Source organism: Apteryx rowi, unplaced genomic scaffold, assembly GCF_003343035.1.
Source record: "Apteryx rowi isolate R43461 unplaced genomic scaffold, aptRow1 scaffold_257, whole genome shotgun sequence".
NCBI lineage: Eukaryota > Metazoa > Chordata > Aves > Apterygiformes > Apterygidae > Apteryx > Apteryx rowi.
Genome location: NW_020448941.1, coordinates 1,074,983 through 1,093,683, shown reverse-complemented (window position 1 = coordinate 1,093,683; position 18,701 = coordinate 1,074,983). Strand labels below are relative to the sequence as shown.

The 18,701-nt window shown below is 39.8% G+C and overlaps 1 protein-coding gene across 3 annotated transcripts in view; it reads right to left on the bottom strand.

The window, feature by feature from the left end:
• Positions 1-4,998: 4,998 nt before the first annotated feature.
• Positions 4,999-18,701, bottom strand: part of MED14 (mediator complex subunit 14) — a 36,868-nt gene continuing 23,165 nt past the window's right edge. For 2 of the 3 annotated variants that reach the window (XM_026067274.1, XM_026067276.1), the window contains exons 20-31: positions 17,495-17,647; positions 17,011-17,280; positions 15,549-15,704; positions 14,864-14,975; positions 14,073-14,204; positions 12,812-12,994; positions 11,892-12,127; positions 10,884-11,063; positions 10,570-10,677; positions 10,008-10,151; positions 9,181-9,370; positions 4,999-5,608 (exon numbers count right to left, since the gene is read on the bottom strand). In XM_026067274.1, the coding sequence (XP_025923059.1) occupies positions 5,535-5,608; positions 9,181-9,370; positions 10,008-10,151; positions 10,570-10,677; positions 10,884-11,063; positions 11,892-12,127; positions 12,812-12,994; positions 14,073-14,204; positions 14,864-14,975; positions 15,549-15,704; positions 17,011-17,280; positions 17,495-17,647 (1,938 nt within the window). In that variant the 3' untranslated portion in view covers positions 4,999-5,534. The remainder of the gene's footprint in view (positions 5,609-9,180; positions 9,371-10,007; positions 10,152-10,569; positions 10,678-10,883; positions 11,064-11,891; positions 12,128-12,811; positions 12,995-14,072; positions 14,205-14,863; positions 14,976-15,548; positions 15,705-17,010; positions 17,281-17,494; positions 17,648-18,701) is intronic. The other variant, XM_026067275.1, reaches the window with a different exon arrangement.

Here is an 18,701-nt window from a genome sequence, read left to right as displayed (position 1 = left end):
AGGCAAGCTTTTTTTCCACCCCTTTTTTTTCCCCTCTCCTTTTTTTTTTTTTTTTTTAAAGTACCCCTCTGCAATAGCAGACAAATTCAGAAACGTATAGACAGAAGCAGCTTACAAACTTGATTTTAGGCCTAATAAGCATGTTTTCAAAATGAAAATGAAATTTGAGTTGGTTATGACCATTAGGATGATCATGATTATGATGGACACTTAGAGCACAGAGAAGAAGCTGATCTCTAAAGTTTACCACTTTTTCCTTTTGTGAGATGAGAGAAAAGACACTACCCAGCAATAGCACTCACTCCTGAGGTGAATTCTAGCCCGTGGAGTCAAAGGGAAATTTAAATAAAATCTCTGGGCTTGCAGCCAGAGCTACCCCTAACACACAGTGCAATGCGTCCTGCATGGAGCTATGTGAAGGTGAAGGGCTACGTCTACACTGCTGCGTGCAGAGGGCTGGGAGCAAGCCTGGGCCCGGGGCCAAGCAGCCCCAACTAGATGCCTACACACCTCTGTCCCTTCTGGCGCAAACTCAGCTCACGGAGCGCGAGCTGGAGCAGCCCGCAGCAGAGCCAAGGGGCTGGCTAGCGACTAGGCTGTGCTGGACAGACACCAATGGGATGCCCGTTGAGGGAGAGCATGCACAGTCTTCTCCAGAAACATTAACCAAGAGCTGAACTGGAAAGCTTGAACTCAGAAGGTAGGTTAAAACTCAGTAGGTTAAAATGGTAGATACGGATTCAAAATATGAATTAGGTCTCAGCTGGTGGAAAACCTAACAGCTCTCTTGTGAGACTGAGGCCATGGCTAAGCACAACTTGTGGCTAAGAGAAGTACAACCAACCTCTTTGAGTGCGAGTGCTCACACACACACGTGTGTATGGGCAGGGGGGAGGAGGGGGAGGAGGTGAGCATCTCAGTAGTACTACTTCACACCATAAACTGGCACAGGAGAGATGATGGAGTCACCAACAGCAGCTCCCAGCCCTGGTTCAGGCTGACTCTGTCCCCACTTTCCCAAACTCCGCCAGAAACAGCCCTGCCACCCCTCCCTCCCTCTGCTGCACAACCAGCTTCAAAGGATGGGATTACATACAATTTTTTTTWAAAAAAATGCAGTGCTTTTAGGGCACTTAAGGTTTGCCTGCTGCTTTGCAAGCTGGCCAGGTATTTTCCTCCTATTTGATCATATTTGGCAACTGGGTAGCCTCAGCGGAAAAATGCAGGAAGCTGGCAAGGAGAAGGCTGCTGCCAGAACAGGGAGCAGCCCCTGCAGCAGCAAGCAGGACAGGCAGGATGAGGAAGCCACCCACCAGCCCACAGCCAGCCAGGCTGGCAGGACACCTCTCCCCATGGTGCAGGTGCCAGTAGGCCAGTGGGGGACCCATACAAAGCAGCAGCCCAGGGGCAAGAGGCCAAGCTATAGCAGTAAGGAGACAACTGTACTTCAGGCCACAGTGCAAAGGGCAGGCAGGTTTCCTAAGGAAATTTATTTATTTAAGTGTCCTTTATTTTTGATTAACTGAAGCAGCACTGAGAAGAACTACTGACAAGACAGATGTGTCCTCTGCTGTTGCAGAGGAGAAAAAGGGGACGATCTCATAGGGAAATGGTCCCTTGAGAGCCAGCTGGCCACTGACAGACCAAGCCTAATGCATGGCAAGGATGTCAGAAAAGCATATTAGCACTCACTCAGGCTTTTTGTGGGATCTGAGCTGATTCTGACAAACTCATTTAGCTTCTGTCCCTTTGGACAAAGCTTCAGGTGCGGGGCAAAGCCCCCTTCACCAGAATATACTCCTTCTCGTATTTGCAACCTTGACAAAGCTCTTCTAAGGGGAGTAATAAAACCAGTTAATGACAAGCCTGAACATCATGCCTTTTCACCCTCTTTAGAGTCCCATTTCACACAGCAAAGACCATTTTCTCCACAGCGCTTGCTTATACAAGTCACCACTGGTTGCATGCAGCAGCTCTGCAGCACAGCAGAATGCAAGAAGATGCTCCCATTCCCAGCGGGACATTGGGCTAGGTGGCCCCCAACCATCCCTTGCAACCAGCATCTCTATGTTCAGGAATTCAAGCTGTCCAGGATTAAGCTACTGTAGCTTTCAGCTTCTGTGCTACTCTGCACAACCCCCAGCCAACATGGGTACAATCCTTCCTCACTCAGCATCTCCTATCTTTCAGAGCAGCAGCTGAATATTTCCTTTAAAATCTATTATGCAGGGTCATTTCCCAAAGGAGTTGATTGCTGTTCTGGAAGAACATGAGCGGTTGGGAGTATACAAAAAGAGTCATCTGTTAAAGTGCAGCAGTCAAACAGCACTGTTTCCCAAGCTTATAATGTTTGTGGAGGCATACTTAAATCTTAAAAGCATTCCCCAAGTTAAATCTTAAGCACAGTGCTACACACTGAAAGCCGGAGCACTGACTGCTGTCAGAATGTCTTAGGAAAAGCCCCATATTTTAAGTCAGTGCAATTTAACCTAAACATGAAACTCTCAATTATATTACTATTATGAGGGTTACAGAATAGTTAGAACTAACTACAATCTGGATATCATATACAGTTAATACAATTTAATTACACACTAATTCCTTGAAATACATTCTTACCTTAAAAACATTTGAAATTCTTTGAATACATGCAAAATGTGGGCCAGGGGAACAACTATAACCATTTAAGCTAAAATAAAATCCAGGAAACAATTACTGAAATGATACCTTTGTCAGTTTAATCATAAATCTGAGAAAGTGATACAAATAGTTATGCTCCTAGTGTTGCACTGTATCCACTATTTCTCATACAGAACATTTTTGCTTTTAAGTGTACTCTAGAGTAACTTTCAACTATTAGATGAAACCTTAACACGTGCTTAGAGACTCGAACTGTAGCTCTTGAAAGAAAAAGAGCTTCTAGCTATATGAAGCTTTGTCTTGTCTCAGTATTCATTATTAGAACAAGTTTGTACAGAGAAAGTTACTTGTTTACTGAAATCTTTGTAAACTCAATTACACATTTGCAGTCTCATTGAAGGCAACCTGCAGGAGCCACAAAAGTGTAAATAAGCACAGCAAGCAATTTAAACTCTTGCAGTTTCAAACAAACAAAAACCACCCAACCCAACTCCCCTCCCAAGCCCCCCCCCCCACCTTCACTCAGCTTCTTGTCCGAGTTTGCAGGGCTCACAAAAAGCTTCCCCCACCTTTGCTTTTTCTTTTAAAAGAAGTCTTTAACACAACTAGGAGTACCACAGTACGTGGAGTCACCACAGCATTTTTAGTGAACTAAATGGACAACTGGATCTCCCATAACAATGAAAATCTACAAATAGCTCAAATGCAGCAGGTGGGTATAACATCTGGCTACTCAGAAAGCTATACTGCCCATATGAAAAACAGAAATTAAAATTGCACTTGTAAATACGCAGGATCATTCCTTTGGAAAAAAAATAGTGTTGTTGGGCAGTAGGAAAGGTTTCCTTGATCTAGTAGCATTTTCCTTGAGAATTAAATTATTTAGGATAAGGGCTTAATCTGTGAAATATGTTAAGAGAATTGGTGTATAAATGAATAATACTTACTATTCTTTCCATGCTGTCAGGTTGGGAATGTCATTTCACAATGATGTCAAGTTTGTTTTTTCCTCTCTGCCCTATGGCGTGATAAAGCAGTGAGGAAACACCTCCTCCCCTCTATTTTGTTTAAATGTTGAAGTTCTCAGTGGGGCCTTTTTCATACAGTACACTTACCTGCCCATAAGCACAAACACAAGTTTCTCTGCATATCAGAAAGCTGCTTTTAAGCATGGGAATGTTCAGACCTTGAATCCAGACTAGTAGCCAGCACGATATACAGTCTTTTTCAGACACCCTTATATCACCTTGTATCAGTTTTAAAATATCACTCTAATAGTGAAAAGCAGAAATCTTTCCAAATGAGTAGCAGCAACTTCTACAGATTACCAGTGTTTTACTCTAGTAGATTAGTTTCATACTTCAGAAATAGAAACGGTGTAATCATCCATTAGACACATAAAAGCCAGACTAGTATTATATTAATGCTGACTGGTCCAGTAACAACACTCAAACGCAAGCTCAAGGCTGAAATTTGCAGTGGACACTAACCAAGAGAATATTTCCTATGGCAACAGTTTTTTTTAAAAAAGTTGCAACAGAGGCAGGGGCAGTAGCCAGCCCCAAATTCAGTAAGGCAGGCCAGAAAAGGATTTTTAAAACTAGTTGGAAACATCTTTCAGCAGAGCAGGGAGCTAAGAGAACTCTCTCGGAAAGGAGTGAGGTAGAGCAGCAGAAGGCTACGCTGACAGGAATCTGGAAAACCATCTTGAACTCAGTAAAGCTTGGGACTACTGATGAATGCGAACAAACAAGTGACAATAACTCCTTAAGCTGGTAATTTTCCTTATACTACAACAAGTGCCTTCAGTCGACACTAACAAAATTACCTACATCCAATTCAAAAAGTTAAATGTGAGGTTGTTTCTGTGGTTATTTTCTTGGTTATCTTCAGCTTTCTTGGATCAGCCTCTCCAATTTCGTGGCACACAGGTCAAGCTTGTCTTACCTTCCTTTACAATATGACCATTAATCACATCTATTATAATAAAGTCTTCAATAATAAGAGTTCCAAGACAGATCAAAAAAGCAGGTGCTTCCTAACTCTATGCCTGCCTCTGGGGCAGAATATATGTAGTTCTTAACAACAGTAAGGGCTGAAGCACTGTTTTAAATAACGACGGTTATTTATATACTAAGGAAAATGGATAAACTGTTTTCCTATGATTTAGAACCAATCAAAACCACTGAGCAAATGAAGAATTTTGTGGGGGAACAGATTTGTTTGTTTTGCAGTTAGGGGGCATGAGTGCATGAAAACAAGATTACATACAGAGATTGCCAAACAAGTGCGAATACAAGAGATCTGGCCAGTGACTACAGTGGAGAGGAATAAAGTTTAAGATTATACAACATCCAGTTTAAGATTTTTTAATCCAGTTTATTAAATATTGCTTTTTGGGGACATGTTTACAACAAGCCCAAATAATTTGTTTAAGGATTCAAAGCAGTCATATTAAAATACAGCTTCAATATAAAGTTTGTCACAGTTTTACAGTATTCAAAATGACAGACCTGCCTTAAAAAAAGACTATTACACCAAAACATAAGAAAAACAAAAACAAACAAGTTTGGCATTTTCATAATCTTTATAGTATAAAACAGAATATTAAATCTATTACCAGCAAGCTGATACTTCAATCTATTACCTAGTCTGAAATGTCTCCCATTAAAACACACTATACAACAGCACTATACAAAAGTCGTGGTGATACTCATTTGATGAAAGTGCATCCCTGAAAGTTTGCCAGTTTATTATATTTAGCTCTTAAAAAAAGTAAAATTAAAACGTCCTCTTTTAACTGAAGGCTTATTTCAGAGAGGGTTTTTTTTGTTTTTTTTTTTTGTTTTTTTTTGCTGTTTTGTCTCATTTTTTCAGCCTTCTTTTAAAAGTGTCTATGGACGCCCACCAGGGGGCAGCGTAAGATTAACCATCAAATCACGAACTGCTGCAAATATTGTGCATTCACCTAGAACAGGGAAAAAAGATATATTAGCACAACACAGAACACAAATTCAACAGTCAGGGGTTAATTCTAGCAAGTACACAAACAAGTGTGCCACTCAGACCCCCTCTGTACTGGGACTCACCCTGGGCCTGCTGATGCATGTTAAAAGAACAGCTAACACTGAGGTTACAGCCTAACACGGGAAGGGGCTCGCAATCAAACAGTAATTGCAACTTGCAGATTCCAGTTACCTCCAAAGAAGTCAGGATTTGTAATGATTTTTAACTCAAGTAGCACTTGTTTTCTCAGCGGGAAGTCTCTTGTTGTTCACAAAATTGTCAGAAACCACTGAGAGCAGCTCTTAACTTTTAACAGCTTTTGAGAATGTCATGAATCCATCACAGGGCTTATCATATGGGATTATGATCCATATTTTTCTGTATGTTCTTAATCAAAAGCACTACATCTTATCAAAAAGCTTTTCCAATTTCTATTTGTATTGATTAAGAGCAAAATCTAAACATTTCAAAAGACCTGAGTCTGGAACAGAGCTGGAAGACGTTTTCTTGTCCTAACCCTAGATGTAAAAGCAATTTTAAGTCAAGACTCGACAAAAGTCAGAAATCTTTTTCTTTCAGCTGAATTGCCCTGGTTCTAGCCTTGACTTCTACACTACAAAATAAATGCAATAAAAAGGAAGAAAGGAGAACTGTTTCAATCTGCTGAAGTCTGATACAAAGATCAATCACAGCTGTTTCAAGTTTAACAGTGGCATTTTTTGACAAAGATATACAAATATTCTGAAATAGTTTCAAAAATTAAAACCACTAGAAGCGGGTTTAATTAGCCCAACAAAAGGTGAAAAATTAGGCAGCTGTAACTTTGATCTACTGTTTYGTGCTAAGAGAATACAGTTAATTCCCACTATTGTACCCTGTCACTGTGGGCTGGGTTTTTCCTGCATATTTTTAGAAACATCAATTAGAAGACACTGAATTTTATTGCTGCGGAGCAACGGTGTGAGCTACGTGATAAGAGCAGAGCATGTTAGGATGCATTAATCCTAACTGCCAAACTAGTGATTCCCAAGATTATTTTGGGCAAGTCATTAGCATATCAAACCTCACATCCTGCTACAAATCTGGGCTAAATGCCATCCACAGCATCACTGAAAACCTGACACTGAGGAACGCTTAGCAGTCAAGTGTTTTAAAGAAAACACCACACAAGTCCCCTAAGCTCCTCTCTAAGGGTCCCCCCTTGGATCTTGTAGGGACCTTCTTTCCTTGCCAGACTAAGGTCTCTTACACAACGCAGGTTGTAGACTTACAGCCCAAGTTAACCCTGTTATTCCAGGGCACTGATTCCATTTCTCAGTTCACAGAACTACTGAAAAAAGTATTTTTTCCCCCCATGGAGGCATGTGTAAAATGCTCTCAGAAAGACAGTATATTCACAATGAGTCAACATTTTACTGTTAAATACAGCTTAATGTGCTTGCCCACAGATCTGAAAATAAAACTCTTCCAGAAGAACTTACTTTTCAGTTACTAACATTTTATTAAGAGGAAAATTAGGCTTAATACAAAATAACTTTCTCACAAAGAGAGAAAGGTAAAAAAGATACAGCCAAAATGAGGCAACACTGATTATGAGTTACAACGAAAGTGCCAGTATATCAAACGTGCATGGTGGGAAGCCCTGGTCCTTTCTGACTGAAATGAAGAATTCACTTAACCAAGCAAATTGCAGTGAATGCAGCAGAAGAGCTAGCACACAGGTAGGAAGATCCTGGATAGAGCAGCAACAACATCATAAGAGAAAGGATGCGCATCTGGGATCTCCCATGTACTGCTGYTGTGAAAGGAGAAGTCTCCCAGTTATTTACTCTTATTTCTTACAGAGGATTTTCTTAAGGTGGCTCTCCTACACCTTTCAACAGCAAAGTAAAGAAGGCATCGTATACTTTTCTACTGGATATAATAAAATTTTTGTCAATAAGAACACAGGAAATTTCAAAATGTCCTCAGGGAAGACTTTTTTTTTAAAAAAAGTATCAATACAGACACATCCTTTCTATTAGAAGTTGGAAGAAAAACTACCAGAAATGTCCTCTGCTCATGCTCAGCTAGCTATATTCTTCTTTGCCTGGATAAGGTCCTGCTTGGGGCCACAAGCTCTTTCTATATGGACTTTTTCTTGTCTGTGTTCTGCTTCCTGTACTGCACTCCTAAATTCCATGAAGACTTGTGTGACACACAAAATTGTCTGCCCTCATCTACCTACTGATTGCAAGAAGACATTTCACCTGGGATATTCCAGAGTAGCTCTGACAATTACTCCCTATGCTGTGGCATTTTGTGGAGGGTTTACCTTAAAGCACAAAGGCAAAACAAGTGTCTACCCCTCCCCACTAGAACTAAGTGGGGAAAGACTTTCCAAAAGGAAAATCTGAAGTATATTCAATGTATCGTGAAATAAAAGTGCTATGCAACCAGTAGTTCTAGCCTATCACACACAGAACTCTTACAGGCGAGCCCACACCCCCTCTAAAGGATATCTCTCTCCTATTTACCTRCACTACATGTTAAACAGAAAATGCATGTTAATATTAATCTCATCACAATTTTAAAAAGTGTRTGCATATCCATACCAATTTAAGATAAACATTACTTATGTTCTAGCACTCCAAATAAACCGTCAAGCATAGCAAAAGTTACTGCACAATAAGATAAATAAATATACAGAACAAAAGTAGAATTCAACCTCTGGATTCACGACTTCAATCTATTCACTGGGTTATACGGACAGAGACTTTGTTCTTCAGCATGCAACTACAGCAGAACTGAAAGCTTTTGTTCTTACGAGTTATTTGTGTATTAGGTTCCCAAACCATCACTTGTAGACAACATGCTGCCCAAAGAACCTGCTAGTATTATTCAGCGTTGTCAGATATTAACTAAATGAAAAGTAAGACCAACAGGAGGGAGAGCAAAGAACAACGCTGCTCACAGTGCATCATCTACAGGCCAGTGAACATTCAGAACAATCTATTTAGCTCAAACACTTCACAGCACATTTGGTGGACAGAACTGTATGCGCCTCTGCTAGTGTACACACTGACAGAAGTGCATACAATTACTCCAATTACTTTTTATCATTCACAGTACATGGACAAGTTTTGACAATTATTTTAACATCCCTTTATTCTACTGTTAAGCTCAATAACTTTATAGTTAACCATGAAAACTGATACTTAACCACAGCGCATTTATTGTGATTCATTCTGGGCCCATTTGTTAAAATGTTATAACTGCTACTGTGCAGCAAGAGTTAGGCCAACAATAGGTGCATTCTATCCCCGTGGCAAAACAGGGAAAACCAGTTTGCATCATTGTAACCTTCTGGCATAAACGTCTGCTGCATTGCCAGTACTAGCTATTAAGTTATCTATCGCCTGTCACAACAGGACTTTGTGATCACTAAGGACATAGAAATCAAGAAGAATTCAGACTTAGAGATTTAGTTTTACACTGGCGATTTGTCACAGATGTCTGGGTGGACAGAATATATCTATTGGACATGTACAGTACCTGGTCGTGGTGAATTCAGTTCAGCAAACCTCTTTAGAATATTGCTAACCATCATTGGAGCAGCAACAGAAGAGTTCTGTTGCCTGGGAATGTCAGCCTGTTGAGTTGTACCCGAAGCCATATCATAAATAATTGGGACAATAATACTAACAGCTTCCTGTGGGACTGCCGTTTTCTGTGTTAGCTGAAGCTGTGGGCAAAACAAAAAAAATGCATTAAATTGAACTACGTACTTCAGCACAACTTCTAACACAGTTAAACACTCCAGACCTACAGACTGTGTGCCTTTCCACTCCCCTCAGTTTTCAGATATCAATTCTGCAACTGGTAAGTTTTCACCCAGCTGTAAACTATTTATTCTTGAACATCCCTCAGAGATCACAACAATACAGATTTGACCTATCCATCTCCATTTCTACTTTCCTTTCCCAGCACCACTTGTGTATCATTTTATATAAGGAGTAAGTGCCTCAAAGAATAGCCCCCCCCCCCCCCCACACACACACAATTTAAGCATACAAAGATGATACCCACAGGCCACAGGGAACTGAACTTTAAGATACACAGTTAACATCTCTACAAGGAGCACAAAAGGAAAACCACACAAGAAGTTACATAAGAGTTGCTGTGATTTTTATAGAAAGGGGAATAGGAATACTCTCTGAACTTGCTACAGAAGAGAGGCATGCAACCCCAGACTTCCAAACAGCAGAACATTGTTAGTTACTACAGTTATCAGACATAGCATGCATATATTTTGCCACTAACCGGTGATCATTTTGAATACATGCAGCCCACAAAAATTTTAAAACAGATAAGTGACTTACAAAAAACAACATTTTGGACTTCAGCACAACAGCAGGTGTTCCTGGAGGCGCAATTGGCGGTGCACTGGGAGGAATTGTTAAACAAAACTGCACATTCCACTTCAGCTGACTTGCCTGATCAGGGAACTGTTTCAAAAGAGCACCCCAGAGAAAGATAGCACAAGTCTCATGTCAGTGACATACGTGTCCACGACCTAGGGAAGTATTAGTAAGTAGAATATGCCTCTCTAGCTAAACTTACAGATGTTCCCAGGTTTAGCACAAGTCAGAGTAAGTCTGAAAGAACTGAATATGTAAACAAGAACACATTCAGGAAGGTTCCACCCAGGCTACTCGTATGCCTGTCATGCAGAAGCATGCCTGCAGCTTCTCAAGATCATCAGTGTAGGGGAGAAGTTTTGGGAGTTTCCAGGAGAGCTTACAGTAAATTCAGAACTTCTCCACTAATGCTGACTAGCATATATACAAATTTAGAGTAATTTATGTGTTTATAGATAAAGATAGCACCTATTTTTAATATAGTAACTGAAGCTGAGTGAACAAAACAGAAGAGTTAACTTACCAGCTCAAGTTTCATGATGTGTACACAGTCCCTGAGGATGTGTGTTGGTGCCCCTAGTAATTTTGTGAAAGCTATTAGGGTGTTTGCTTTAAAAGGTGGTCCTGCAACCTAGAGTGGTAAGACACCAATTAGTATTGCCTATTTAGACAGAGCTGTATCATTTAATATCATAATCAGCATGCCCAGCTGTTAATCTTTTACTTTGCAGCCCTTACGTATCACTATTCCCAATGAAAGTCATCAGAACCACTTAAAACAACCACAGATTAAAAGCAATACCCCAAAATTTGAACATTAGTAATCTGAGTACATACTCTTGTTTCAAAGAACTTCTCCAAAACTTGTAACTCTTCTGATTTCCACTGTCCTGTATTCTCAGGTGTTACTTTTAGTTGCAAGGTCTGGTTGGTTTTGGGATTGAGAGCAACCCTGCATTTCAGTGCCTCTGTCTTGAACATAATTACACCCGGTTCATTGGAGTTTATTAGTTGTAGCTGTATGAAAAGTATTATCATATTCAATTAGTCATTCACTAAACAGCATGAATACATTCACTCCCAAGAGTCTAGAGATTAATCTGTCCTCTCTCCAAGAAGAAAGTATTCAGCCGCACAGAAACATGTGATACTTAGAGAGGGGTCAAAATTGTGTCGAGACTGAAGCTTATGCAAGATTCATCTTCCTTCTCTGTTCCTGAATCAATGCCAAAGTGAAGAGGTACACATTTTCTGTCCCAAACCCTAAAGCAACATTCCTGGCAGAGTACTTCAGTTATTGCCAGCTGGTAACTAATTTTTTGGCATTCCTACCAAGTAGCAGCATCCAGAGTAACCCTATGGCTATTTCTAGTTATTTAACAACTAACATGCTGAACTCACAGAAGCTACGGCATCAGAAAATATGGCTGTAGTCTTGCTATTACATCAKTTATCATATTTCACCTGACCAAATAGGTTTTCCGCTCCTTATTTCTGTGGAAGAGAAGCAAAACTAAATGCTCTTTTAAAATTTTGACACTTGAGACAGCAAGATTCAGAAATATACCATAATAAGTCCAACAGCAATAAGGGTAGAGCTTAAGATATGTCTCCAAACTAGATGCTAAAATTTATGTTCCAGCCAGAAAAATGGGAACACTAACTAGCCCCAAGAACATTCTGAGCTGTTCCCTGATTTTACTGTTGGCAACTCTAAAAGAGGAGATAAGTTAGATTTGAAGCAATTCAGTTTGCATCTGATTTGAAAGACATGGGGCGTAGAAGCATGAAAAAGAACAGTTGTAGAGTCATACTTGCAGGTCAATGCTAGAAGTTAAACCATACCGTTTCCTGCTGGATGATCCTCTGAAGATGTCTCCTCATAATAACTGATCCAAGGAATCGCTCAAGAGGGGAACAAAGATAGCTGCCAGCTAGTCCCGGCACAAGCCCAGGGGTAGGAGAGGGCAACAGTAAAATATTCAAGGCACTGTGAGTGAGGATTGTGGGTATGGATGCAGCCCAAGACCGTTGAGGTAGTTTACGAGGTGGAGGCATGCTAGTCGGCATTGTTTGGGAACCTATTGGTATGGAAAAAATACCTACAGTAAGCATTGTTTTAAGCTGAAATGTAAGATATGCGTTCACTTTATTTGCTGCCACTGCATAAGCAACAAGCTTTCTGCACCAAAGCTTAATCTTTCTCATTTAAGAATTTGGCTGTCCTAGGGATAGGGCTTCAACAAAGCAAAGTCAAGGAACTACAGCTTTCACCCTCCACACCCATGCCAAGAGTCTCAATAACACTCAGGCCTATTTCCATCTCTTTCTTCAGCATGCCAGCAGATACAAACTTTGTACAGACAACAGTGAAATGTAAAGACAGCTAAATCAGTCTTGCAAAAGCAGCATTACAGCTCTATAAAGTAAAAAGTTACTTTCTGGRTAGGCAAATATGCCTAGCATTGCTTTCATTCTGAAGGATTTTTCCTCACATTCACAGAACTCAATAGTTTAAGACTAATTTCTACAGCTCAACAAGAGACATGACTCCTGTTGAAATTTACGCTCTATGATTTAACTTGTTCTTCAATTTGTTATAAAAAAAGCTGGCTAGGCCAGAACGAAGGCATTGTTTCCTTAGATATTTCACTGCACAAGAGCAGTAAGGACTGTTGGGCTGAAACATAGAACTACCAAAAAGACAGAACCAGAAATGTTAAACACAAGTGTTTCACAGTCATAATACTGTTAACGCGACCTACTTGTTCCAGCTCGTGGGGAATGAGAGGCATCTGGGATGGGTGAATGAAGGGAAGGGTTGGCTGGTGACATTCCAGGCATTCGTGCTGCTGGTGAGGGACCAGAGACTTGGGGAGATCCCGGCCAGTTCCCTGCACGCTGACTGGGTGACATCATTGTGTATGGCGAGCTTGGGTCTATGGTACCTACAGAGGTTACAAGACCATAGTCATCTTTAAAAAAAATAAAGGTTTTCTAATCTAGAAATTAAAAAAAAAATGCTTACCAAAATCTTTAAAATACTAATAGCAGAAATATCTGCAATCTTTTAGAATACATTTTACAACCATATAAAAAAAGTGTAATAAGCGTGTGTGGGTTGGGGGGTGTGTGAAATGAAGATTTAAGTTCAAGTGTTTCCTGGTTGTATTTTTCCAAAAAATAAAATAAAATTGAACATCAAGACAAATCAATATATTTAACACCTATTTAGCACTGAACTAAAAAGAGCTCTTCCCTATGGACTGGGTCCTCTACTGCTCCTTAGTGAATGAAAGCCTCAGCTAAACTGTTCTTTAGCTATTAAGTATCAAGAGAAGTTATCTTTGCAGAAGTACCTTTGCATTAGTACTCCCTTACAAAGACTGATCAGAGCAAGGTTCTTAAACAGTCTGTTGTATATCTATCTCACTTTGTCATCTTGCCAATTGTAATGGTGTGCTGAAGTTCTGATCTGAACTGTTTATTTATTGTGATCTATGGAGCAGTTTCCAATGTACGCGATTACAACACAATTGTTGTGGCAGTTTTCAAAATAATAAAGGAAAGGAGTGAAAGACATTTTGCTTGCATATATGTATGTCAAACGAGTAGGACTTTTTCCAACTGCAAGCATTTGAGTTTCTAATTTGTTCCAGTTGTTTTTCCAGGAAACTTAAAACAGTGAAAATAAAGTAACTAATCTAACAGGAGACTGCTCATTGCAGACAACTAAGAAGCTGCAGCCATTGTTTAATTGCAAGTCCACATAGAATTTCCCCCAATTAGTAAGCAGGAAAGAGCATGACTGATACTCAACTTTTAAAGTGTTAGAAACACCTCCACATGCCATGCAGTTACTTTTAACTACTGTTAACAAGTACACCTACAACTACAAAAGCAGCTACTTAAGCCAATAAATATTATTTTTTCCCAATTAACTTTGGTCTGCTCAGAAAGGCTTAATTTTCAGAGACAGATTTGCTCTCCCTGTCACCACATACACATACCAGTAAAAGAACTCACCATGTGGGCTGGCAAAGTTGGCCGTTTGTCCCATTGTGATTCCAAGGGAAGAAGGTGAAGGAGTTGGACCAAACGACGCTGGTGATGGTGCTCTTAAAGCTCCACTAGGTGAGCTTGCAGCATGCAGATTTCCTAATCAAAGATACCAAGACACTTACCACACACACTTCCCATTTCTCTGTCACAAGTTTTTCTACTACCTGTTACAGTTATCTCCTTGTTAGGGAAATGGCAAACAAGRTGCACTAGAATTCCCTCTTGCGCTCAAAGGCTGCATTTTCTACATGCATGAGGATTATATTTTCCAGATTGATTCAGCACATAAAGCAAGCTTTCCAAGATACTCAGCTTGCAGAATGGCATTCTCTCCCTCCCCACCCAACCCTTCCCCAAATTTAGATATTATTTGTTGTTGCGCTATAACGGCTAGGAGTAGAAAGCTGAGCTTTCATGATGAAAAGCTTTTCTGAAGAAACAAGTATTAAATGAATAGGCTTTGATAAGCTTTAAGCTTTTTTATAAGCCTTAAAACAGTCCCAATGGTCCTTTCGTGCTGAGGTAAAATATTACATAGCTAAAAATGACAGTTTAGCTGCGTGTATTGCTTGGTTTCAAAATGCACTTTCCAAATTATGCATGGCAGGACTTTCCTATTTTGCACATTGTAAGATGCATTACCCTTGATTAACTTGGAGCTAAACACAAATCAAATAATAAAAAAAAGCACGCATACAGAAAGCAGCTGTGCATTTCCAGCACATGATTAGCACACAAATTCTCAGCCATCTTACCTGGTGACTGTGTGTGCATCATAGATGGAGATGGTGTCACTGTGTTGTGATAGGAGGTGGGTGGAGAAGTAAGAGGATATGCGCCTGATGCTCCTGCCTGTTTTGCAAATGGCTGGAAGCATCAACACAGGACAATGAAAATTATCATTCTGTACTAAAATTGAAGTATGTACAGCAGAATACTAATGCAAGCTCGGTCCCTACCTATGAGCTCTGATAGGTTCATCAACATTTTATTTTCTATACCACCTTGTTCAGAGCTCACCATTATTTTTTTGATTTTTTAAAATTTAACAATATGGTTCTTCAAACCATATAAACACACACCTTACACCTCTGCACCTCATTACTCTTCATCTGGCGCCTTATACAGAAAAGCCTTTTGCCCCCTCTTCCCTCCCCCAATATCTTCCATCTTAAACCACAGTTTCTCCCCTTCAGTCCTTTGCTTCTAAGGCAGCAAGTCACAAGTGACCCTCCAAAGCTGCTGCTGATATGCTATGTGCTCCCTGTGCTGCAATGAGAAGTGATCAGATTAATACATTTCCCACCAAGGGCAATTCTGGAACAGACCAGTTTTATATTCTCCCTTCACTTTTTACTGCCAATCCTTTCAGAAGGTAAGTTCTTAAAAACCTATAGTTGTGGAAGATGATCAACATTTCTTATTTTGCCTGGACGTTACCTGTTGCTGTGGTTGCTGCGGTGGTTGCTGGGGTTGAAGCTGTGATATCAATGAATCCATCATGTCACCTCCAATAGGAGAAGGTGGATTATCATCTTCATTTACAGATCGTCTTCGTGCATCCTGATTGCTGTCAACAAACATGTTCAGGAATGTCTGTGGATAAATCAATTTTGTTAGTGAACACTTTCCCTAATTAAATTTTATTATATAATTAAGCACAGTACTTGTTGAGGTTTAATACTACTACCTTTACCAGCTACAGCACATAAACAGGTAGGTCTCTAGATCCAACTACTAGTCATATACTATATTAATAGCTTAAAAAAACCCATATCAATCCATAAACATAGCTTCTCAGCGGATGTTTAAGCTTATGCCCCCCAAATCTTTTTTCTTTTTATTTTAGAAGTCTTATATAACCACCAAACAAGAAACCTTGCTCATTAACATGAAATACGTCTAGTTATCTGAAGGAGCAACAATTATTTTCCCTAAAAAATAATGAATTATCTGCACTTGGAAATAGTCCTTTCCATTCCTATACTTCGGCAGCTCTGCAGCTGTTCCAGAATGACTCATCAGTAGCTACTGGCCTACTGCACTACACCTAAAACTGCCCTGTTGGGTAAGAGTGCACAGGTCACCTCCTCTCTAGTGTTCTCTTCAAAAAGCAATTTACCAACCCTCTTGAACTATCTGCTCCTATACCTCTCCTTACACTTGCCACTGCTATCTGCACCCCTTTCCTCTTCCCCTTATTCTTCTGCTTGGAATTGTTGAGAAAAGTAGATTTTGAATAGAGTTATAGGTTTAAGATTAGCTAAATGCAGTGCCAGAGAATAAATACTCAGTAGCGATCATCAGAAGAAGAGTTAGGAAACTATCTTGTTTCATAAAGGGTCCATCTTCCAGTATTTCAGCAAGACTAGGACTGGTACAAGCTGCTGTCAGCTAAGGTGTTCTGTCAAAATGGGCAGAGATTCATTTTTCAGCAAGAATGAGCTAGCATCATATTTAAGATCAAAGCCACAGGCTCCTGCCACACACCAGTGGAAATCATTTTAAGAAAAGTATCTAGAATCATCTGATACAGAACATTTCCCCATCTGCAACAGATAAGAACTGTCCCACCACACAAAGTTTGGGAGAAAGAGTCACTTTTAATCCTGAAGAATAAACCTAGCCTAGTCACAAAGCTTCAGTGAGTTTTAACAAAAGGAATGCCTAAAATGGCCTCTACATTATATTATTATGATAAAAAAAAAAAAAAGACACTGGATGCTAGTTGTTTTAAAGAAAATGTTTTAACTCTAATTAACAAATTACTTATGAATCAGAAAATTCATTTTGTGCTCATGGCTTTGGAAGCACTGCAACTCTTCACAAAATTCGTTAAATCCATGCTTCAGGTTAAGCTCACTTCTACTTACGACATGCCAGAAAACACAGAAACAGTCACCTTTAACCCAGGTGCAGGGTAAAAGCCTTCAACTATTTTGCTGTTGTCAAAGAGACTGTATGCTCCATCGCGTATCGCCACAACACCACGACTCCGGCAGTAGATGTCAATGCAGTACATATTCCTAAAAGCCAGCCTGATATGCGTGGGTGACTGTGGCAGAATCGAGAAACACTGATAGGCAGTGTTGGTGCGTTGAGTCAGACCCAGCATGGGCACAGTTGGAAGTTTGTTGATAGCATTTAATGGAGCCTGAGTGTCAAACAGAACCTGAGAGAGAACAGATAAAGAGATCAAGTAGCTCATCTTTAAAGTAAAAGTCAGGGAAAACCTGAAAAGAGATACAGTCTTCCGGAGGCCACTTTCTTCCAGTGAGATCCATAAGCAATCATAACACACATGTAATTTTGAAGAAAAGATTTTCATCTGAACCCAGATCTCAGTTATCTTACATGTTTTTTAAAAATAGTTTACAAAATGTTACCTGTAACAGCTGCACCACATTTGGTGTTTTATTAAACATCTCCTGGAGCTGGTGCAGAATTGTGTTGTGACAGTTACTGCAACCTGAGTTTGGGCCAACAGTTCCCAGTGAAATGTGGAACTTCTGGAGTATGGAATTCCACTGAATGCTAATCTGCAACATCAAGAACACAAAATGATCTTGGAAACTAGAACAACTAAGCTGTTATAACATGAAAGTTGTTCTGCTCTTTTTTTTTTTTGTTTTTTTCATCCGACCTCAAAAGAATCCTAACTCACCTGCAACAAAAGTTGTTGCAATTCTGAGCAAATGCTGTTGGCTTATATATAACTTTTACGTTTAGATAACTGGACTGTTGGCAACAGTAAAATTGGGCAGTTACTTTAGTAAGTCAGTCTAAAAAGTCTTTTCTGACAGAGATGTTGAGAGTGGAAGTTAAACTCAAGAGGTTCTTGCTGCAGAGAAGTGATTAATGAGTTGCTGCAAGTGGACTGATTTTGTCAGTCATAACACAGAAGCGAGAACTGGACATGCTAATATATAAGGAAGTGACATGCAAAATCCACAGAGCCACTCCTGCTACTTAGTAAGATTAAACTGTCACAATAAAATGCACAGAAATGCTCTTAAAAATTCAGCTTAGAATATAAACACAGAAAAGGCCTTTCAGGATGCAAATTTCAAGTGCACCAGCTACTTTGCCTCAGTTGTACACGAAGTTATATTAAGTCCGTGATAAATGTGTGGTTGGTTCCTCCTCTACCCTGCATTTAATTCAGTCCAAGGGTATGAGCAACACAGACAACTGTCAAAGTAACCAAATATGCTTTAAATTCAAACACTCTGGAGTACAGCCAAACAGTAAGCTAGAGTTCTGAATGATGGAACAGTTCTGCTACAAAATAATTAAGGACTGGCTCATTTGAAAGCACATCACTACACTGAAATCTTTGCTAGAGTGCTTTCTTTCAAGGCAGCATTAAGCACGTACCTTGCACTCAGATCAAAAGTTCCATATATCCTAATATGACAGTGACCACTTAAGAAAGAGACTTGCATATAACCCTGGTACACCATACCAACTTTCAATCCATCAGCAGCTTCAGAAGCATACAGAAAGAGCACACAACTGTCCTTAGAAGCATATTGTAGAAATCCTCAAAGATTCCAAACACCCAGGAACCTAGCAAATTAGTAATCTAGCACC